Consider the following 23,921-nt stretch of genomic DNA (forward strand, 5'->3'; position numbering starts at 1 on the left):
GCAAACTCCGGGAAAACATCGCCCTCTCATTGAACATCCTGGTGATCTCCGTCACCGACTCTGAACCCTGCTTCAGTTCCAGGAACTCCTGAGCCAACCTCTCTCTCTCAACCTTCGGAACATAACGAGTACTGAACATTTCCCGGAACTGATCCCACGAAACCGCAGCCTGCTGCACATCAGAATAAGATCTTGTGGTCAACCTCCACCAATCCTTTGCCCCGAGCCTCAACAGGTTCAGAGCACACCTCACCCTCTGATCAGCAGGGCATGAACATGTGAAGAAACAACCCTCCATGTCTGACAACCATCTCATAACAACGATCGGATCCTGAACTCCATCAAAAGTAGGGGGCTTCGTATTGTCGAAATCCCGATACTGAAAGCCCCGACTGGCTCCGCCCCCTTCCGTTGCCACAGCCGATGTGGATGCCACGGCCGCTGTCTCTGCAAGAGCTGCATAACGCTCATCAAAATACTCAACCATGGCGGTCTTGATCGACCCGAACAGTTCTGGCAACTCAGCTCGGAACATACAAGCAACCTCATCATGCAGCATATCACAAATCCTAGCATCCAACTCATCCATACTCATTTGACCAATGACTTCGGGTGGTACTAGTCCATCCTGACCACCCTCTCCTGATCCTGAACCGGATCCTGCCTCAAAACGTCTCGCATCAGCCATACTGAAATCCTCAGATACTTCGCATAATTGTTGCGAACTAACCTCTAACCAACAACCTAGGGGTTTTGACTTCCTTGACACGTGTATGGGTCATGTGCTTTCAGTAGTACAGACCCATACTACCTTCCACACCTACCCATATTTATCTCGATTATCACCACAATGCCCTAAGCACAATCATACATAGCAAGCACTCAATCCTCACCCCTAGAGGAATACTGAATATCTCATAACAAGAAAATCCTAGGCTAGCAGGCATCACAAATCAGGCAATTCTATCATGGACTTCTTGAAGATCCCTAGCCTAGTACTAGCATGTTGTTCTAATATATCTCAAAAACAAATAACTTGTCTGGTATTTTGGGGTAACTTACTGGCTCCGGCTGATCGTACCCTCTGCATCCTTCTTTACTTATTTTGAAAACCTTTTTGAAAATTATTTTTGGAAATCTCTCCTTGATTTGAGACTGGATTCACACGAATGTTCCTTCAATTCACTCAAACCAAGGCTCTGATACCAACTTGTAACGACCAAAATTTTCAACCAATTTAAAACCTTTTACTTCATTCCAAAAACCATTAAGTTCATACATCTGGTTTTTAAAATAGTTTAAAACATCATAGAATTTCCCAGAACTATATCATAATAACATAAAACATGAGGAGCGGTAAGATCACGCCTTCGCCTTGCCACGATCTCCTAAAGCACCTGAAACAATAAACCACAACTGTAAGCCCGAAAGCTTAGTGAGTTCCCCCAAAGTACCCATACGCACATAAACATACGCATACAGCAAAGAACAACATATTATGGGTCCAATCAACCTTCCGGTTGGAATACCCCTGGCCCTCAACCATCGGGTTGGAATGCCTACATACTACGAGCCCAATCATCCTACCGGGATGGGATACTCTCAGCCCACAACCATCGGGTTGAAATGCCCACACACCTATATGTACAACAATAACTACTATGGGTCCAATCATCCCTCGGGATAGAATACCCCAAGCCCCTCAACCATCGGGTTGGAATGCCAACATACTATGAGTCCAATCATCCTACCGGGATGGAATACTCCTGGCCCACAACCATCGGCTTGGAATGCCCCACCTCCTATACGTATAGTAACTAGTACTACTACTACTACTATGGGTCCAATCATCCCTTGGGATGGAATACCCCAGGCCCCTCAACCATCGGGTTGGAATGCCAACACACTATGAGTCCAATCATCCTATCTGGAAGGAATACTCCTAGCCCACAACCATCGGGTTGGAATGCCAATCTATACTAGCAAACATGCACACATAACAGGCAACCACATAACACTCTACAAAACCAACATATTAGGGCCCTATCATCCTACCGAGATGGAATACCCTCTCCTACTGCTCAACATACATAACCTGCAGGTAACCTCCTACCAGCATACATAAGGCAAGACCAACTACAGGTCCTTACACCTAACTGCTACCCAACTGCCAGGGCGCTGATCCAACAGAACTAGCCATCTCTTAACTTTCCATTCCTCTAGGATACTAAGCTAACAAGGCATATCCTCATATCACTATCCTATATACCAGGATACTAGCAAGCATATCATCACACAACATAACAAGGTCTAAACAACAATTCAAAGGGCCGGCCTTGGTGCCTTAGACCCTTGGGTACAGTGAGGAAAACTCACCTTGCAACTGTCGAAAACCTCCAAATCTCTGACCGCTGACTCACCAGAAATCCCAACTTTAGGAGCTCTTGAACCACCAGAAAACATCAGATCTACATGCTGGCCTTCTTCCTCTACTCACTAGATGCAACACCTTCTTCTCAAAACACTCCAAATTCACTTCAAAATCTCACACACTCAAGAACTTGGCTAGGGTTTGAGGAAAACGACTCTAAATAGTGGAGGCTAGGGTTTGGGAGGGTTATGAGCTCTTAAAGTTGTTTAAATAGCCTCCACACCCGAAATATTAGGGTTTCTGGATGATAGACGTACACTGGGCGTACATCCAGTATGCTGGGCTTAGTCGAGGGACCTCCGCGTTCATTTACTCCATTACGTTGGGCATACCCAGCCAACCACGTGCATGCATGCTTAGCATGCATGGGACCCCTTTGCCAAACTTTCCCCCTTAGGGACCACTGATGTCGATATCATCAATTCACAATATCTCCTCTATCCTAAGTCCGTTCCCAACAAACTTTATATCCACGTAAAGGTGGCGAGAAGAACTACGATTCTAGCAACACACCCCAACTCGAAACCTTCTCGAATGATACCCATTTCCCATAAAAGACCGAAACACCCTTACTGTTGATCTCAGGAATCCATAAATAATTACTTTTAGAACGGGGCGTTACACTCTCAGGAATTCATACTTTTTCTTTGGTGGGGGGGATACAAGTCAAGTTTTCGTTTAACCGTTGGATAATTGCATGGACCAATGTGTTATGTGTTTGACCTTTGGGTAATTGCATGAAAATGGAATTTATTTTATACATCTTCATAAAAATCATGAGAAATGTGATTGTTAGCATATATGTTGCATGAAATTTTGTAGATATGGGTTGCGTATTTCAAAATGACAAGAATATGAGTGTTGTACTTAAGCATATTAACTTTTGGACATATATCTTTTAACACTTATACTTACACAAATAATGGAATATAATAAATTTCAAGGTTTCTATATGTATTTTTGTGAAAATCGTGACATGCTAGAGTCACAACAAAATGGTATATTTTGTGTTACAAAACTATTAAACTAAATTTTCGTGTGATAAACAAACTACAAAACTTGATTGTTTTATTAAAAATAATTGTTACTAGTAAAATAGTCGTAATATGTTGTCACCATTTTAACAGTTTAAAAACTTAGAGGCTTATGCTATTTATACAACATATATTGCAAGTAGACAAGTCCATTAATGATTATTTATAAAAAGGGTTGTAAATATTTAAACCAAAACGGTATACAAACAGAATTACTCGACAGGAAAATTTGTGTGTCATAATCTATCCAACATAAAGCTTTTAAAAAGTACAAGTTATAAGTTGTATGCTATAAAGCTATAAAACATGTGTCATAAAACTTCAGTCATGAATTTACACTAGTAATGTTAGTTTCATTATTCAATAATGGGATTCAAAGTTCAAGTAAATCTGTTAAGCCTCTTGTGAGACTTTCCTTTGTCGTACCTACCTAGTGTACACCGTAAGTCCTGTAGTTATAACCAAATTCTCCTAGAGAGAGAGCGAGGTAATTGTGTATAGATCTATATGGGGTTGACACCCCAACACCTGAGTTGTTCGCTACAACTACACAGGGCCAGTCTAGGGTGACAAATATCTTACCGAAACTGACGCTTAAAGAACGTCATGACAGGCATATTAGTCACTTAAAGCATGGTTATAATGACTCACATAGGGATTGACAACATTATTTTGGATTTACAGAAAGTATACACTTCATTGGTTTTATAAAATAAAAAACTACGCTTCACCTTTTTTTGTACACTATTATCACCACTTCAGTCTTAGGGTTTAAGACTACCATAATTTTTCATTCAAACAGAAAGTATTGGACTTTTTGGGAACCTATACTTTACAAATACTAATAAAAACAAAGGACTTGTATGTAATTATTCATAGTGTTTTGGAACGAGACTTACAAACCACTTTTCAATAAAAAATATCGAATTTTCTAGAGCCTTACGAATTTTTACAAACAAAGATGTTACAAACCTTTTCTTACAAAAAATGTTTATGAACTCACCAACATTCTATGTTGACGCTTTTCAAAATGACTTGTATTCTCAGGGACTTTAAGAACTGTGAACAAGTATTTGGGCCATGGATCTTGGATATGTGCTGCATTTTGAAACTTCATTCATTATGTCATTTTTGTGTAATTTCATGAACATATAACAACATGTAAACAATGTAAGTGTGTTATCTTAATGTATGATGTTTGGTTGCTATGATTCATTCATATTTAATTGTTATGGTACTATGCAATGACGTCATCTGCCCCCGGACATTTCCGTTGTCCTGGTTTGGCGGTGTGGCATACAAAAACATCAAAATGCAATATTATCACATCGTGTATTAAGAATAGGAACTTAATAGAGGTAGATATTGGATTTACCTGAAGTAGAGTCATACAATTTGACTTTACTATACTTACGATCTTTCAGGTAGATACGGCAGCTTCACATCCAATGCCCCTTCTCTTCGCAATATAAACAAATAGACCCTTTTGGAATGGTACATGAGACTATCTCAGATTTAGCCTTTATCTTTACCATTTGGTCAAAAGGTTTGACCTTGGCCAATCCCTTTCCATTGGGAAGAGAAAGCTTTTATGGACTTCCGATGTTTCCATTGTCAATGTCCATGGAAGTTTGCGACGTAGATCTTCCAATCAAATTTGATTGACCAGTGCGCCAAATCAGTGTTGATTCAGCAGCAATTAGCAAATAAGTAAGATCGATAAGGGTCACATCGTGGTCTGTCACATAGTAGTCTTTAACAAACTCACTATATGACTTAGGAAGTGAATGAAGAACCAAGTCAACGGCCAGCTTCCTTGGAAACACGACACCCAACATTCCCAGCATTTTAATATGTAGCTTTATGTCCAAGACGTGAGCACATACAGACTTTCCATCATCATGTTTTCTTGCCAATAGGGCTTGAGTGACCTTGAACTTTTCAAGTCAACGAACATGTAGGTCAGGGAGAATTATTGGAGGAGGTGGAGGAAGTGAAGCATGATATGCATTTCCATGATCCAAACATGGAACATCATCTTGATGTGGAAAGCTTTTTCCAAAAGATTTGGGAAGACCATAGTTGTCAGAATTAGACATCTACAAAGGAGAAATTCAATTCAGTTGATTTAAGTACTTAATATAACACCCAAATGAAATATTAAGGCTAGGACCCAACACAATATTTTACAATTCGGAAGAGGGATGTCGTAATCCAATTGCAAAATATTTGTCGGTAGGTAAATGACGATTTACCAATTTTCACCATGAAAAATGAAAATGAACATTAGGTTTTAAATGAATTTGAAATTCCTAGATTCTTTGAGATTCATTGAACTTTTCCATGGCATGTTTAATCTCGATTATGCCCTTCAAGTTTGTGACTGGGATACCGAGGATCACAAACAAGTTGTGAATAACCATGCAAATTAGCTTGGTACTCTCGATGTCATTTATCATCTAACCTATGTGCCGGTTAACCACACACGCTCAATTGATCAATGATAATTTACGAGAAACCCATTTCCATCCTTCATTAGTCCTAGATTAGTGTGTCGGTTAACCACACACACTCCACTAATGACCAATAAGGTGCAATGTGTAATTTCATGGGTTAGCATCAAATTCACATTTTTCCTAAGTAACTAAGATTTGGGAATCTATAAAACATTTAGTTACTTGTATTTCATTATACTTTTAATGAGAATTTAAGTGTCCTATCAAACCCGTTTGGCTAACGACCCTCCACTGGTCAAGGGTACGGTAGGTAAGAGTGGATACCCAATGGCGGTCATTTTATAGGTCGCTTACTTAAACACCCCTTATAGATCAGCTTCGTGAATGAGGCATACTAACGGTAAGACTGACTTTTTACTTATACATATATAATATCTTAGTCTTTTAATGTTATATAGTATAAGGGTATATTTTACACTTTTAAAATACTAAGTGCTTTAATCTATTAATAAATTAGACTTTTAATTTAATTAAACTTAAACCATATCATTATGGATTTATTAATTCTCTCTTTTAATTAACATTTAATTAATTTAATAAACTCCATAAGAGTGTAATTTGATATATTCAAAAAAACATCAATGTTCCAAATATAAAATTCAAAATTAAAATTATTCAATTAAATTTTAAGTTACGAAACAAAGAGTTGCACCTTTTGAAAACTTTCAATTACTAGAGTTCTAGAATTTAGTGAGACTTTTCAAATTCCAAACGTTGAGGGCATGTTTTGAAACTCTTTAAATATTTTGGATTCCAAACTTGATGGCAAGTTTTGAAAACTCCTTAAAAAAATTTTGAGTTCTAAAACTTGATGGCAAGTTTTGTAACTCTTCAAAAACATTTAGATCAAATTTTAAATTAATAAAATAATCATATAATTTATCATTTACCAATTTGACCTAATTTAACTCATATAGCAAGATAATTTCAAAAAGTACAAATAACTAGCTTATCATATAAACTAACAACTAATTTAAAATTTTGACAATTAGCTTTTAACTGGATGAGAATAATCACTACCATATAAGAAAAATCAGATTTTATGATAAAAAAACAGTTTATGGTAATGAACCTAATCCAATTCTGGCCAAAAAAACTACCAACTGATGATCCAACTCGTCGAGTCGAATACTAGACTCGTCGAGTTCATCACCAAATCAACCAACTCGTCGATTCCACTGTCCATACAACAATTTTTCAATTTTTTCAACTTTGAACAATTAACCAATGCATCAATATAACAGAAAACATCCATGGCTTTGATACCACTTTGGGTTTTAAGTACTATAACACTCATATGGTGCACATATAACCTAATGCTTTCAATCTAAGTTTTCTCTAGTTATACATGCAATAAAACTATCCAAAGCATAAAACCTAACTAGCATATAAGTGGAGATATAGAACATAAAAACAAGTTAGATAAATACCTCTTTGTTGTAGCTTGTAGAACTTGGCCTTTCAAGAGCTTAGAACCTCAAGTGTGATGCCTCAAACAAGTCACAAACACCACCAACAATTAGAGGACAATGAGAGAGATACTAGAACCACCAAAAACAGCTAGGGTTCTTCTTGGAACTCTGGGTCCCGATTTTGAAGCTAAGGGTTTACACTTATAGTGTGGAATTCCTAAGGTTTCAACTAGTAAACCCTAATCCACTTCCTTGCGCCTTTAATCCAATAATCCATATCACAAGCCCCTTGGACTAACTCTTCATGGACTCTTACATAGATTTATTCCATCTAAATCAACATGGATCATTAGCCCAAACTATATGTATTTTTGATTTACCTAATGTAACATCCATAAAAATCTTGCAAAATTTTAACTTTTTAAAACATTTCAAAACCAATGACTATTACAAAACTTGTTTTCAAAATAATAAAATGTCAGAGTTTCCCAGAATCAAATCATAAAATCATAAGATATGAGGAGTTGTATGATCACGCATTCGCCTTCCCCCGATCATCAGAAGTACCTGAAACAATAATCGATAAATGTAAGCTCAAAGGCTTAGTGAGTTACCCCTAAAATACCAAGGTCCTACAATCATAACCATATCATATAATCAAATAAATACAGCATGCATAATGATCCATCAGTCTGACTGGACCGCCTCCTAGTCCTCATTCTATTTGGACCGCTCTTCGAGCCCTCGGCACGTCTGGACCACCCTCCTCGGGGCCTTCAGCCTATCCGGACCGCTCGTCGGGCCTTCGACCTAACTAATTTGCCCTACCCGGGGCTGCAGTCTATCTGGTCCGCCCTAAGTGTCTTGTCTTACAAAACACAGCAGGACCGCCTCAACCCAACCAAACACAATATGTCGACATATAAACAATCATGATCAAGTAGGCACATAACATAGGTAACAATAATCATACAACTCACTGCTGCCTACTAATCCTCTCACCGCCTACAGTCCCGCTACCAGCTAACCCCCATAGAATGCATAACCATAAGTAACTAGAGGTGAGAAAGCCACCCGAACAGATAGTCCTACTCTAGAGCCACAACCAAAAAAGGAACAGACAAGAGAGCCTAGACCAAGAGTTGTCAGGCTATCCTACGTGACCACCGACAGTCCCTATGGGCACTCCATATATGATAACCAACAAGCACAGGTAACATACAGATCTACAGATAACTAACATAGCAGCCATCTTATAACCAGGATACTGATCTAACCAATCACTAGCATAGCAACCATCCTATAACCAGGATGCATATCATAAAGCATAACATGCAATGAACCTGGATACTAATTTGAAAAGGGTCGGCATTAGTGCGGTAGACCCTGTCAGTATAGTGAGGAGAACTCACCTGGAACTGCTGAAGTCCCACGAATAAAACTCCAGCTGCTGGTTGACAAATTCCCGAACTGTCAACATCAAAACAACACCCAATTAATAATTGGGTTCCAATACGTAACCATAAGTCCATGCTTGGGGTAAAAGATTACTTTACCCCCAACCTAGCCTTATTCAAGTCCACGACCCAACTCAAACTCTAAGGCCCAAAAAGTCAACTAATGGGCCAAAGTCGAACATATGGCCCAATTTTCCAAATTGGGCCCAGACCTCTACATGGTTTTTCATTAAGGCCCATTCATTTATTCTAGTCCAAACTCTTGGTATTCCCATGGACCAATATCACATAATCATCAAGGCCCAGTTATGGCCCACCTATGGCCTAATTTTCCAAATTAGGCCCAAGTCCTTCACATGGGCCTTATCTTAAAGCCCATCCATTTATTTTGGTACATTTACATGTTCTTAGATAGCCCATCAATAGTCCAATCGCCAAAGCCAAATAGGAAGGCCCAATTCAAGGCCCAAGTGAAATTAGGGTTTTCACGTGAAATGATGATTAGGGTTAAGTGTTCCTACTTAACCCTTTAAGGACTTAATCCATTAAGTCCAATATAGACTTAGGTTAAATTGCCAATGATTATTAATTAATATTATAAGTTTATTATATAATTCCAGTGCGAGTCCCAATTAATCCCCAAAATTAGGGTTTCTTGGCATTAGGCTTTTCCAAACCCTAATTAGGGTTTCCTACCCAATACTAGCCTATTAGTCACATAGGGCTTTTAGGTCAATTAGGGATTCATTGGGTCCATTAGGGTTTCATTAGGCCCATTAGGGTTTCGTTAGTCAGGCACCACCCACTACCACCTCGGGTAGTGGTGGTCAATGGCGGCTCATGGAGGCAACCACCACCTCGTAGTGGTGGTATGATTTTTGGCTAGAAAATTTCCAAGCATCCCAAACGAATCCAAACACAAACAAGCACACCGGCACCCAACACAACCGCTGGTGGCGGCAGCCACACCTCACGGTGGTGGTTATGAGTTTCTTTTTATTATTCTAGTCACTAATTACAATTATACAATGAAATAACTCGAAATAAACCCACACACTAAGATAAACACACCCACATAGTCACCCTTGTGGTGGTCGACGGTGGTATATGGTGGCAGCCTTCGTTGGTTTTCCAGCCACACAAAACACACGCAAACCCTAAGATAATCACACACCCGTTACAGATTTACGAGATGCACCCCAGCCACCCACCTAGTGGCGTTTGGCGATAACAAAGGCATGAAACAGTGGGCAACAATGGCACCGTCGACGACAGCTACCATGGTTGGCAGCCATGGTGGTTCCCTCGGGCTCTTTTGTCCAACGAGAACCCCTTTAGACTTCATGGTGGACAACAACACAGGAATGAAGGCGTCTCCGATTGAGCTATCTTTGAGCTGATGACGGCAACAGTTGTGGTTAACAAAAGGAATAGAAGAAAATGGTGACAGTGGGTGTTCCCGGTGGTCCTCGTCGGCAGCTTCGTCCTCAACAGCAACGGCACGGCGGCGGCAGGAGGTAAGAACCCGATAACATGATCGCTCGCTAGCCCTCGATGGTCTTCAGTTTCTCCGATCATGATGGATATCGTCGGTAGTCTCGGCTGATCGGAAAATATGATGCAGGGAGGTGGCGGTTGAAAGGTCTCGCGTGGAAGGTGGTGGATGGAGGGTCACTAGTAGGGTTAGGGTTTGGTGGTGTGACGAGGGAAAGCGGGATACGATTTAAACCCCCGACTCCATACTAAACATCCGCCCCTTTAACACAATCGGCCCTTCTATCACTTTTGCCTTTCATATTAAGTCCGAAAATTACCATGCAGCCCCTGTTTGACAAATTCTATTCAAATTATTTACATGATTTACCTTTTTAGCCCCAGCCATCCAAAATCTTTTCAATTTAAGTCTGATATTTACTCTTTAACCCCTGCTTCGATATATTCTTTTATATTAAGTCAAAATGATACCAAATAGCCCCTCCTCTACAAAACCTTTTCAAAATAAGTCCCGAAATTACACTTTAACCCCCGAAACTAATGTCCCGCTAATTAATATTTGATTTTAGGCTATAATAATATAAAATAATAATAAAACTTACTTCTCGGTTTTCCAGATTTATTATTTAATTATTCTATTTCAAACAGAATTTTACAACTCTCCCCCACTTAAATTTGATTTCGTCCTCGAAATCGTCTCTTATCATTCCTTACACGCCAGACAACTTGAATTACATGGCCACAATCCCGAGCATAACCCCAGCCTTTCCAAGGTAACCGTATCCAACCCTTGCAGGGTCCTAAAACCTGATGATAATGAATTCCTTTCAATATGATCACATTCCTAAGTCTGGTATCTGTAGTCTCAAGGTGGTCTGACTTCCTGACAGACTGCCCATACTGGATCATTATTGTTGAATTCATTGCACTTATCTCCCAACTGGCTACTCGACTTCTGATAAACCGAGGCCCCTACTAGAAGACAGATTCATAGACCAAATTTCCCTGCAGTACACTTATACTTGACAGAAAACTTGTCTGAAATATCGGGTTCCTACCCGGTTGCTGAACCAACAAGCGATCTTACAGTCGCTCCACGCGATTACCAATGGAAACTCGACTAGCAATAATTGCCCTAGCTATATCGCCACTCATGACTCCATTAATCCTTCTGGTCCATCAGACCATAATAGTCTGACAACTTTTCTCCATTGAATCAAATACGAAGAGTGAACGCTACCAGTATATTGTAGTCTTACATCATGTCTGGTCTCCAACGACCTACCGCTTCTTGACTCTGACTATGTTATGGTCTACCCATAATTCTTGCGAACTAGACCACCCTGGCCTAATCGTCTGAAAGAATCTATGAATGTTATGGTTACCATCGCATTATTACAACACTTTCGCTCTAACACAACCACAACCCGATACCTTCCCCTCAATCTATCAATCCAAAAACCCTCGGAGTTGAGCACACACTCGACCGAACACTCAAACTGAACTCAATTCATGACTAGAATCCCAACCTGATTCCCTAAATTTTGCTATCAAGCACCGAGAATACGCGATTCACATGTTGGGGAGTTTTAACAAACTCCCAACTCATACAACCCTCAAACCAAACAACCACTTGGGTTGTCTTCCTTCCTAACAACGATGCGAAACTTATCCCAGTTTCAAAACCACTCCTGCTTCTATATTCTGCGACGATTCTCCCCCACTTAGATTCGTATAAGTCTTCACAATACATGAAAATTTTAGAATTCTCAATCCTTCTCACTTTCCAACGATCGATCTGATGAAAACCAACTCTTTCCAGCTAGTACTCCATTACTAGCCAATCCCAAAAGTGCAATAGATCGCACAATCAATCCTTACCGTCCGATCCAAGGTGAATCGGATCTTAGCTCCTATGGGTAGGGACGGTAATCGTGTACGCCTCACAAGATACTTATGCCACATAGACCCACCTATGCTCACCAGAGCTGAAATAATGTCGCCAACCCCAACGACTAACTAACCCCGAGCTGGAATACAACCTGATCCTGGGGTCACAAGCTTGTTCACTCCTTCGAGCTCAAAAAAACTGAAAGGGTATAATCCTTTCCCTAGAAAACGACATTCCAATCCATCAATTAACCATTCTACTTCCAGCTGCAAAACCCCAGCTAAACATAATCATCACTCCCTTCTAGAGTCCCCGCAACTCATATTTCAGCCTCGAGCAAAACCCCCAAAGCCTCAAATCCAAAAACCCATGTGTTAGCCTCTCCCGCTCAACCCGCGGAATATGTAACGAGTACATAATATCTCCCTGATCCCAAGTGACTGCAGCCCTCTGCTCATCATAATATGTCCCAGTAACAAGTCCCAGTATTGGAAAGCTCGACCAGCTCCTCCCCCTACCGTCGTTGCAGCTGTTGAAGTTGCAACGATAACCCTCTCAGCAATGGCTGCATAGCGCTCGTCGAAATACTCAACCATGGCGGTCTTGTTAGACCCAAACATCTCCGGAATCTGACCCCGGACAATCCCAATCACCTCCTCCCAGATGATCTCCCTGACACGATCCTTTGTCAATGCTGGCCTATCCTGGCTGCCAGCTCCCGATCCTGACCCAGATCCCGTCTCAAGACGTCTCACAACCACCATTATGATAATACATTAGAGAGATCTCGGATAATCCATATAATAACAGGGAACCAACTCCCAACTAAACCCCAGGGGTTGTGACTTCCTTGTTACGCGTATGGGTCATGTGCTTTCAGTAGTACGGACCGATACTACCTTCCACATATACCCATATTTGTCTCAAGTATCACCACAACACCCAAACAATATACATAAACATATCGAGGGCTCAATCCTCACTCCAAGAGGAATGCTAAATATCTCATAACTGGCCTCTCGGCCTCTCACAACCCACCCATGAAACTTCCACCAACCCTGCAGCACTCGTTTATACTGGTCATACATAACGTTGGACCCTATAGACATCCAAATACTCAGTCCTACTCTAAGCCCACAACCAAACAAGGAATAAGAAATAAAGCTAAACCAAATATTCTCAGGCTATAATATCTTAATTATGTATAGTCGTGATGCATACACTAAGCAACTACAGTAATGATGTCAATTTCATATAAAGAAAAACCTTAGGCTACCAGGCATCATATTATCAAGCAATTCTATCATGCAATTCCAAAAGATCCCTAGCCTAATACTAGCATGTTGTTCTAACATATCACGTAAATCAAATAATCCATAAGGTATTTTGGTGTCTATTCGTAAGCTTCGACTAATCGTACACTTGCTTCATCCTTTATTATTTTGAAAACACTTTAAGAAAAGCGTTTTAAAATCTTGTCTTCAGTTTGAGACTGGAGCCACGCAAGTGTTTCCTCCAATTCACTCAAACCAAAGCTCTAATGCCAACTTGTAACATCCATAAAAATCATGCCAAATTTAAACTTTTTAAAACATTTCAAAACCAATGATTATTACAAAACTTGTTTTCAAAATAGTAAAATGTCAGAGTTTCCCAGAATCAAATCATAAAATCATAAGATATGAGGAGTTGTATGATCACGCTTCGCCTTTCTGTGATCATAAGAAGTACCTGAAACAATAATCGATAAATGTAAACTCGAAGGCTTAGTGAGTTACCTCCAAAATACCAACGTCATACAATCATAACCATATAATATAATCAAACAAATACGGCATGCATAATGGGCCATCAGTCTGACTAGACCGCCTCCCAGTCCTCAGTCTATCTGGACCGCTCTTCGAGCCCTCGACACATCTAGACCACCCTCCTCGGGGCCTTCAGTCTATCCGGACCGCTCGTCGGGCCTTCAACCTGACTAATTTGCCCTACCCGGGCATGCAGTCTATCCGGTCCGTCCTGGGTGTCTTGGCCTACAGAACATAGCAGGACCGCCTCAACCCAACCAAACACAATATGTCGACATATAAACAATCATGATCAAGTAGGCACATAATACAAGCAACAACAATCATAAAGCTCACTACTGCATACTAATCCTCTTACCACCTACAGTCCCACTACCAGCTAACCCCCATAGAATGTGTAACCGTGGAGCTATATCCTACTCTATATACTCACTAAATTTCGTGGTTAATAAAATTTGTAAATCGTTGGTTCCTATTTGGAAAAGAATCAACAGAATAACTAATAGCAGAAAAACATATCCAAGTAAAATATAAAGGAAAAGCTGATATGTTGCGTTGATCTTTCTTTGTCTCGAGCCCCATGAAATGTTAATTAACACTACAATCTCTTGAAAAGAGAACACGGTAAGTACTTGTTGATGATTGAAAAATTGAAATCTTTTAACAAATACCAGAAGATCCACACAAAAACAAAGCATCCATAACATGATTAAAACAGTAACTACATTTATAGCCAAAAACACAAAGCATTGTTGTTTAACATAAGAAATCCAAAAAGGTAAACATGACTAGAGTTTATCACACATACACACACACACACTCAAAAGCAACACAGGGTAACCAGGAGAGACAGCCACTGATATCAAAAGATCAAGCAAACCTGAAAATTCAAATTTATAGGTGTAAGAATGGGTAAAATGCAGATAAGTAAAGATTAAAAGAAAAAACATAAATAATCCTACTCCAAATGAAACCATGAGTAACAATCTTAAACATAAATAAGAAGGTATTATTGTTCTAAAAATTGAAACAAGCTCAAGATCTAAACATAGCTTGAAACATAATTAAACATGAATAAGTATTAAGAATTTAAACTGATCTTACCCGATGATGATTTTTTCAATGGATTTCATGTCAAGAATGCTCCATAATTCTGGATAATATTCAACAAAAAACAAACGATCTGGAACACAGCTACGGAAATAACTGATGATATCAGCAAGGTCAACAGATGATGGAGGCATTTCATTCAATGTCAAAGTTTGTAATCTCACAAAAGGGGAAATTTTACTTTCAAGTAATTCAGGGAATCTTGAAAGAAACTTCAATGTAGCAGTGTTCAAAGTAAGAAACTTTGTGTTACACATTTGATGAAAAATATCAATCAGCAATTCAACATTCTTTTGTTGTTCTCCCATTGATCTGTTGTCATAAATGGTTCGAAAGACTACAGTTTCTAATGAATTGAGATCACTGGTTAACAACAAAGACAGATGATCCATGCGATCATATGTGAAAGAGGAAAGTTTTGGTGTTGAGATCACAAACTGACATGAATGATGAAGAAATTTTAATCCCAGATTCTCTAATTTACTTGATGTGATATAGAAAGTATTAACTTTCCATAATTGACAATTAACCAAGACAAGATTTTTCAGATTTGAAAAGGTGGAAAACAAATCCAAGGATTTGTTATCAGTAGGATACAGTAAGAATGAAACCCTTTCAAGATGCAAAGTAGTCAAAACAGGCAAATCCCATGTGAGATTTGGAGTTTTAAAGAGCTCAAAATCGATATTCAAACAAAGATCTTGAAGAAAATGAGATTTAAACAAAGATAAATCGAATCCACCACGTCTTGTTGGGATAGGACTCGAGTATTCAATGTTTATCTTTTGAGTAATGTGAGACATTGCATAAGATATCACCTCTTTGAGAAGACTTAGCCTGATTGAAGTTGACCGAAAGTCAATGGTGACAATTTCTGCATCATTCTTACGATTGGTGAGAAATCGATGCATAAATTTGGGAAATTTCTTATTGGTGAAAGGAAGGGTTTCAAAGTTGAGATAGGGGTGGGATCTCCATTTATTTATCCACCTTCGTGAGAGAGCACTACTTTGAACAATGCATCTTGAATCCATAAATGAGTACATGTAATGAATAACATCATTTGGCAAACGAGTAATCCGATCATTATCGTCCATCGGCTCTTTATCAATATTGATATCATCAAATATCTTTGGTTTTCTCTTCACCATTTTTGAGATATGGAGCCCTAATTCAAGAGAATTGGTTTCAGTTTTTGATTTTGGGATTGGGGATGTGTATAGAGGAAACGAGGAATACCCTTTTTGTTTACCTTTATAGCACTATGACGTGTCAAGTGAGCTGGCTATCGAGTTATTACTCACCGCTAAGCATTGAATAGATCATTGAAAACAAGAGGATAGTTATCCTTTGTTTCAAATAAGATTCGAGTGATACGAGTCAACTCATTAATAGTTATATAGTACTAAAAATCCTTCATGAATGCTGCAATTATGACAAGCTACACTACACTGAGGCGACTTGTTAAACTAAAGAAAATGTGCCATAGGATTATACATATATGAAGATTGCAACTTCCATAGAATGTACAATGTGAAGACTTTAATTTCAGTGTTGAAAAACTCTTTTAAGTTTAAAAAACCAATGTATTTAAATTGCAAATTAAATTAGCAGTCTGCAGATCTTAAAAAACAAGCAGTCTTCTTCTTGCAGACTGCAGACGTTTGGTCCACCTCTTCTTCTACAGATGTGGTCCGCAGACTCCGGTCTAAAGACCTTAAAAAACAAATAGTCTTCTTCTTGCAGATTGCAAAAATTTGGTCCACCTCTTCTTCTGCAGATGTGGTCTGCAGAAACAGTCTTCTTCTTGCAGACTGTAGACTTTTGGTCCACCTCTTTTTTTGCGGATGTGGTCCGCAGACTGCAGGCCATAAAAAACAAACAGCCATCTTCTTGCAGACTGCAAATGTTTGGTCCGCCTCTTTTTCTGCAGATGTGGTTTGCAGACTGCAGACACTTTACATCTTAGAAAACAAACACCACCTAAGTTTTCAACAAGAATTCGATAGAATCTTTTTGGATAAGCTACATCATTGCAGATTTTGAAAACAAGATGTGGATCTCAATACAACATTTTCTATGAACTCCCATGTATACATATTTTCTGTTCTCAACTACTTGTTTCAATTGACTACAGTATACTATATATAGCCAATTGCAAGAATGAAATCACAAAATCCATTTATAAAAGAAGAGAAAAAAATGTTTTACTGTGATATTACTTATTAAAGTTATATAGAAATTTCTTGAATAACAAATTCTTTATCAACCAAAACAGGATAACCACTTGGAATAATGGAACACATTATACTTTAGAGAACATCCATGGACCACTGATATGGGTTTTCCACTAAAAACTATACAAAATTTTTTCAAAAACAACGTCTTTAGTTTTTAAGGAGTAAATGCTCTAATGCTCCTTGATCTTTGTAAATCTTCTAGACAAAAGTTTTAGAATTACAAAATCAAGAGATCCATGTTCAATAAAATCAAGAGATTCATGTTCAAGAAAATTGTAAATGATTAATTTACAACAGAATCCAGATGAAATCTGCAGTAAGATCATAGAACCCATTGGTGCACAACATATATAGAACACGATGTCAACAATAAGTGTCTGTTCATCAAGATTAACCAAGCAACAGAGCAATTTAAAATCATAGACTAAATTAACGAAATTAAGAGCGACTTACCTCCATCGACAGCGATAACTATTCGAAATTTTAGCTACTGAAGGCACAACGCTGATCAAATTTAACAATCCTACAAGCACCCAATTAAAAATCTAGGTTAATTAGGAATCCTCGAATTAATTTCGAATCCAGAATTAACAAAAACCGGAGCTACGTAATAGAAAAAACTATAATCTTTTACATGATTTGGAAGCATTTAGACATCTAATTGTATTAGCAATCAAGACTGTAGATTGGCTCACCGGACAGTAACGCTCATCATAGTCAGTCCGTCGGGCGAAAATGATATCAAAGAAAACTAATTTGCTGTAAATATCTATCTATAGTAGCAAATTTCCCGTGATTTTTTTTTATTATTTTAAATAAGAAAAGAATTAATAAAACTGTTTCCATGGTTATATCTAATCCAACTTTTTTACTAAAAAAACTAGTTTATTTATTTTTTATATTTTAAAAATCACTAAACCCTATTTTTATAACTACAACATAACTTCAATTATTTTTTATTAAATAAATATAATCTATAAATAAATATTATTAACAAAAATTAAATGATTATTAAATTTTGAAATAGATAAATTATTTATTTTAAAAACCTCTAAGATTTAAAATAGAATTTATTTACGAAATATCCACAACAGTGAATACAAAATAAAAAAAACAAGTTGAAATAATGAATATTAAAGTAAGTCAATATTATACTAGAAGAATTATAAATTTATTTTATTTACTATTTGAAATCGTAAATTTTAAGATATAAATTTTAACTATGTATAAATATATAGTTGATCAATCATAAAATGTCGTGTTACATAAATTTTGTAAGGAAATTTTAGTAATGGCTCACCGACGGGATGGTTTCACGTAACCATAAAATATAAATAATACCTATTATTTTGTTAAACGGTAAATTTAATATAATTCTAAACTATTCTTGAATCTATATGTTTCAAACGAGACTTGGATCATCAACCTAATTAAGGAATGACAAAACCTGATACCGTTAGGCTAGAAGTCATTTGATAGTACCTACTACCTTGTAGTAATAAATAAGGTACCATGAATCTAAGAAATTTATAATATTTTAGTTGAATTCTCCGTATCACCATTAACCTTAATCAGAACAAGGTTAATCAAGTCATCCCCTATAAGAGTACCATTATTAATAAGTATTCTAGCTGAAGCCACAAAGTGTAATATCTTTTTGTTAAGTAACACCAAACTTTACAAAATTACATTAAGATCTTGTCACTGATCTTCATCAACCCCCCCCCCCCCCCCCCCCCCCCCCCGGGCCCGACGAGAGAAGGGAATCAGACTTTAAAAGATAAACGATTATACTAAATATCCTCCTAAAACCCTTGTATAGACCATTTTCAATGATCTTTGAACAAAAAAGACCAAGTCAATACCTTTATAAAGAATTTGAGTGGACGAAAGAAGAATATTAGCCCACATAGCAGAAATAGAACCACAAGAAATATTCTCATCCATGATGTCAACCGTTCCATAAACAACTTTGATCTCAAGGAATTAACATCGTCAAACAAATGTCATGTTTATTTGAACAGGAAAGTTAGGTTGAAAGCATTTTAACCTCTAATAGCAAGACCTCCAACATTTTTGCTAGTAATAACCTTTCTCTAGCTGACCAACACCATTTTTTTTTAACGCAATTCACTACCCTAGAAAAAACATCTTTTGAGAGATTCCAAATATTTAATGACCATATCCAAAGCTCAAAATAACTAAATGTAATAGATATTGTGGTTACCCAACACCAGATTTAAAAGAGTGCCCTAACCTCCCATCAAAAGCATGTTTACATTTGATCTAGATACTTGAGGTTGCCCAACACCAATTTTAAAAGAGTGACCCAACCTTCCATCGAAAGCATGTTCACTTTCGATCTAGATAATTTTATCGTGAATTTATGTATAGTACTTTTTCGACCCTTTTAACCAAGACATGTTAGATTTGCATCAGGAGATCTAAATACCTAAAAGGTAATCTCATATATCCACAACCAACAACATACAACCGAGTTGATCCATATACACAACAATTTGTTTTTTCTAGTAAATTAATTGTTAGCCCTAAATAAAAACAACATAAAATCCTAACACTATCATGCAACTACTCTCGGAAAATTGGCATCATCTACATAGAAAATATGCGAAATCACAACTCCTCATTTCTAATCCTCGCACCATGAAAGGCATTACTATTTGTTCCTCTATAGCTATAATAAACAAAAATGGGGGAAAGTGGATCACTTTGACAGATATCCCTTTTTAAATGATACTTAAAAGTAAGAGACTCATTTACAATAATAAATGTCATGGAAGCGATAAACAAGCCCGAATCCACCCTCTTCATTAACGCCAAACCCATTTTTTGAAAAACATCATCTAAATACCATGTAAAGATTCATATGCCTTTTCAAAGTCGAGTTTGAACACCATCAACTATTTTTCTATGCTTCTTGTACATACCAACTATCTCATATAACATTAAAGAGTCCTCAAGAATTTGACGATCTTTAACAAAAGTTGATTGTTGTTGGATAATTATATCAGCAATTACATGATATATAATCGATTAGCCAAAACAAAATTTGAATTTAAGAGCTCTATATCATCCATAAGAAATCCCACAATTACTTAAACAACTATAAACAAGATGAGAAGCACAAAACAAAAACCATCTCCTAGACACAACAACGTATGTAGCATTTCAGAAAACAAAATAACCTAAAACAGAAACAACATAACTTCGAAAGGGAAATCCAGAATCCTAAAACAAAACAAAAACAAGTTTATATGTTTGACTATCATATCACACTGCTTTCACCAACTTATGCACACACAAAACAACCATCAAACTCCAAACCAAAGGGCATAAACCAGAACAACTTCATTAACTGAATCTTCCATGAACCTTACATGACAATGATTTTCTTGATTTCTTCAACCCCTACAAGCAGTCAACCCAACGAATCTTCCATGAAGCCGCTACACCAATTTCAACATTAACTTTAACACCTGGAGAACTGCTACGAAAATAATCAATAACATCAGAAAACACAATCGATGAAGGAGGCAACCGATGTTCAACCAAAGTCAAACTTGTCAAACTCCTAAAAGGGCATCTTCTTCTTTCAACTACTTCAGGGAACACCGAGAGAAACCTCACAACATCTGAATTTATAGCAAGAAACTTCGCCTTATGAAGCTGTTCGAAAGCCTTGATCATCAATTCAACAAGCTCTGGTTGCTTCTGAAGAGCTCTATAATATATTGTGTGAAAGTTTGCTGTTTGTAATGAATCAAGATTCTTGACTGATAATGAAAAGCAGGCCATACCATGGTAAGTGAAAGATGAGAGATTTGGTGCTGTGAGTATAAACTCAGAATTGTGATTAAGATCTATCAGACTCAGATTGTGTAATGAATTTGATGTGATGATGAAAGTATCAATGTTTGATAATCGACAACCAATTAAAACAAGAGTTTTCAGATTTGGAAAATGGGAAAACAAATCAATGGATTTACACTTACTATCAGTAGGAGGAGGAGGAGGATTAAGTGTAAATGTAACACCTTCAAGATTCAAGCTAGTCAAAGAAGGTAAATCCCAAGTCAAAGATGGAGATATCATTAGCTCAAAATCGATACTCAAATGAAGATCTTGAAGGAATTGAGATCTAAATAAAGATATATCCAATCCACCACGTCTGGTTAGTTTATCACTCAAGAACTCAATGTTTACCTTTTGGGTTCTGTGTGACATTGCGTAGATTATTGTTTCTTTGAGATTTGAAAGCTTGATGGAATTTGATTGGAAGTCAATTGTGGTAATTTCTGATTTGTGATCACGATCTGAGAAAAATCGGTGGATGAAATTGGGGAATTTGATACCTGTTTTGTGATCAATTGGGCGTTCGATCTTGAAGTTGAGAAAGCGGTAGGATTTCCATGTTTCTCTCCATCTTCTTGATAAAAGACTAGTTTGAACTGCAAATCGTGTGTCCATGAATAAATAGATATGATGAATAAGATCATCATGAAGACGACTTATTCGATCATCATCATTCAAGTCTTCTGGTGCCATATTTGAAAGCTTAATTGATTTCCTTCTCCCCATTTTTATTTGGGGCAAAAGTTGTGTGATTGATTCAAAGGAATTCGGTGTTCACAAGAGAAAGATCAAAAATGTAGAAATGGTGTTTTGAGGGTTTGAGTGTTTGAGTTGCCTTTGAATTGAGCCCTAATTCTATAGAACAAAGGCTTCTTATTGAGTATTGGTATTTTTGCTTTCTCTTCTAGCCTTATATGTTCAATGATTTTGGACAACTGTACTATTAACTCCTTAGTGACACGTATGTATATCAAATCCTTAGGTGCCACATTGGCAGAAAGGTGTAACATACCATGGTTTTTTGAAAAAGAAAAAAAAAAAAAAAAAAGAAAGGAAGAAAAAACTCCCACAATGTACAGAGAACTGATGTAATTAACAATTATGAAAAGATATCCAGATAACCAAATTCAATTAATCAAAACACTAAATGCATGTTCTCATTGAGGCAATTTGTCGAACATAAGAAAGAATGTCAGATGGAGAATATATTTATTAAACATATGATTATTCATATATAAAGAATAAAACTTCCAGAATATGTACAATGTGACATCAAAATGCAAAAAGAATCCCTGAGTTTCCATTTACAGAATGCAGCACAAAATTGGTATAACAGATTGCCTACACAGTTCCTACAGAACAACATATCATATGATCTAATAGATGTGCTGATAAAGTGATAATAAATCTTAGACTAGTTATTGTTTGACTCATATAGATCCACTTCTTGGCTCAAGAACAGTGATCTAAATTTGAAAATTGGGGTGTTTTACATGCCAATCTGTTTTGACTTTTGACATAGTTCTAGAGATTAAATCCAACATCCTTACACAAATTATGATATAACCACTGAATGTGTATATGTATTAATATGCTTATGAAAGTTTTCATACAGTAATGGAATGAAAATAACTGCCAATCTTTGATATTTAAAGCAACCATGTCACTGTAATTACAACTTAACTTGCATATTACAAAAAGTCTATTTTGAGAACCAGACATCTGCAGACACATGGATAAAACTCAACAGGGGACATGTAAATAGTCTAACACTGAAAATTGAAAGTCAAAAACTGAAGAAGCCGGCATCAAAAAAGTGTATGAGGTTGCAGAAGTCAACTTATGATTACAAGTAAACTTTCAGAACAATGAAATCAACAGCATGGTGTTGTAAGTATAAATATTTAAGATCGAATCATCGTCTGACTTACTCTTTCATTACCGTTACAGAGTTGATCATGATATTTCTGAATCAGAACAGCATCGTTATATGATATGCTGGTTTTGATAAATCTGGCTCTGCGAATCAAAATCAAGAAATAGAGATGAGGAACAGAGACGCTTTTGTAAGATGAGTATCTTCGTCGTTCATGAAATGAAATTTTCTTCGATATCTGCCCTGATCTCCTTCGGAACGCAGACGGGTAATATGCTATCAAGAAAGGTCACATTTTTGCCCTAATACGTTGTCATCGGTACACAGGAAGATGGGTAACAATCTGTTATGGTGTTTGCCATTTTTTATTTAATTTTTTTTTGTAAATATGTTAAGGTAGATACCAAATTATTGGATTTGTAGTTATCTAGTCTATAAAGTTTGTTTAATTCATAAAAGGATATTTAATTTGTTATTTTTTTTATTAAAAGTGTTTTTTTTTGGCAGAATTTCATATATGTCCTTTCTAAACAGTTAAATGGCGTATTTACCTAACCTAAATTCTAAATATTGTATTTGTCATTCCTAATGTTTTTTAATATCATATATACCCAAATCTATTTTTGGTATTTTTTTTATTGATTTATAATTGTTATTCATAATATTAAATCATTATAATTAAAACACATTATGAATGGACAACAATACCCTTCCTTCTAATTTCCAATTCACGATTCATAGATTAGCGATCATAGCGTTTTCCCCACAATTCACGATCA

The 23,921-nt window shown here is 37.1% G+C and overlaps 2 protein-coding genes across 14 annotated transcripts; both read right to left on the minus strand.

Moving 5' to 3' along the window:
* Positions 1–14,749: 14,749 nt before the first annotated feature.
* LOC145101693 (F-box/LRR-repeat protein At3g26922-like) lies at positions 14,750–18,185 on the minus strand. Of its 13 annotated transcripts, XM_079038954.1 has the most exons (5): positions 18,089–18,185; positions 17,847–17,916; positions 16,406–17,100; positions 15,148–16,321; positions 14,750–14,923 (listed from the first exon to the last, which is right to left on the minus strand). In XM_079038954.1, the coding sequence occupies exons 4-5, from the start codon at positions 16,302–16,304 to the stop codon at positions 14,914–14,916; spliced, it is 1,167 nt and encodes a 388-aa protein (XP_078895080.1). In that variant the 5' UTR covers positions 16,305–16,321; positions 16,406–17,100; positions 17,847–17,916; positions 18,089–18,185; the 3' UTR covers positions 14,750–14,913. The 13 variants fall into 13 exon arrangements, 11 of the variants coding, with proteins under 11 accessions (XP_078895080.1, XP_078895089.1, XP_078895079.1 ...); XM_079038963.1 differs by having other exon boundaries at positions 15,148–17,080; XM_079038953.1 differs by having other exon boundaries at positions 15,148–17,100.
* A 2,349-nt stretch (positions 18,186–20,534) lies between these two features.
* Positions 20,535–23,503, minus strand: LOC145101696 (putative F-box/LRR-repeat protein At4g15060). The gene has a single exon (XM_079038965.1). It carries the CDS (start codon positions 21,990–21,992, stop codon positions 20,823–20,825), a length of 1,170 nt encoding a protein of 389 aa, XP_078895091.1. The 5' UTR covers positions 21,993–23,503; the 3' UTR covers positions 20,535–20,822.
* Between the last annotated feature and the right edge of the window lie 418 nt (positions 23,504–23,921).

The sequence above is a fragment of the Lactuca serriola genome, chromosome 4 (assembly GCF_051521515.1).
Source record: "Lactuca serriola cultivar US96UC23 chromosome 4, Lser_US96UC23_V15, whole genome shotgun sequence".
NCBI lineage: Eukaryota > Viridiplantae > Streptophyta > Magnoliopsida > Asterales > Asteraceae > Lactuca > Lactuca serriola.

Bases quoted from the DNA above. Each gene is read 5' to 3' on its own strand.
- LOC145101693 (XM_079038963.1), bottom strand. From the start codon at position 16,304: ATGGTGAAGAGAAAACCAAAGATATTTGATGATATCAATATTGATAAA.
- LOC145101696 (XM_079038965.1), bottom strand. From the start codon at position 21,992: ATGGGGAGAAGGAAATCAATTAAGCTTTCAAATATGGCACCAGAAGAC.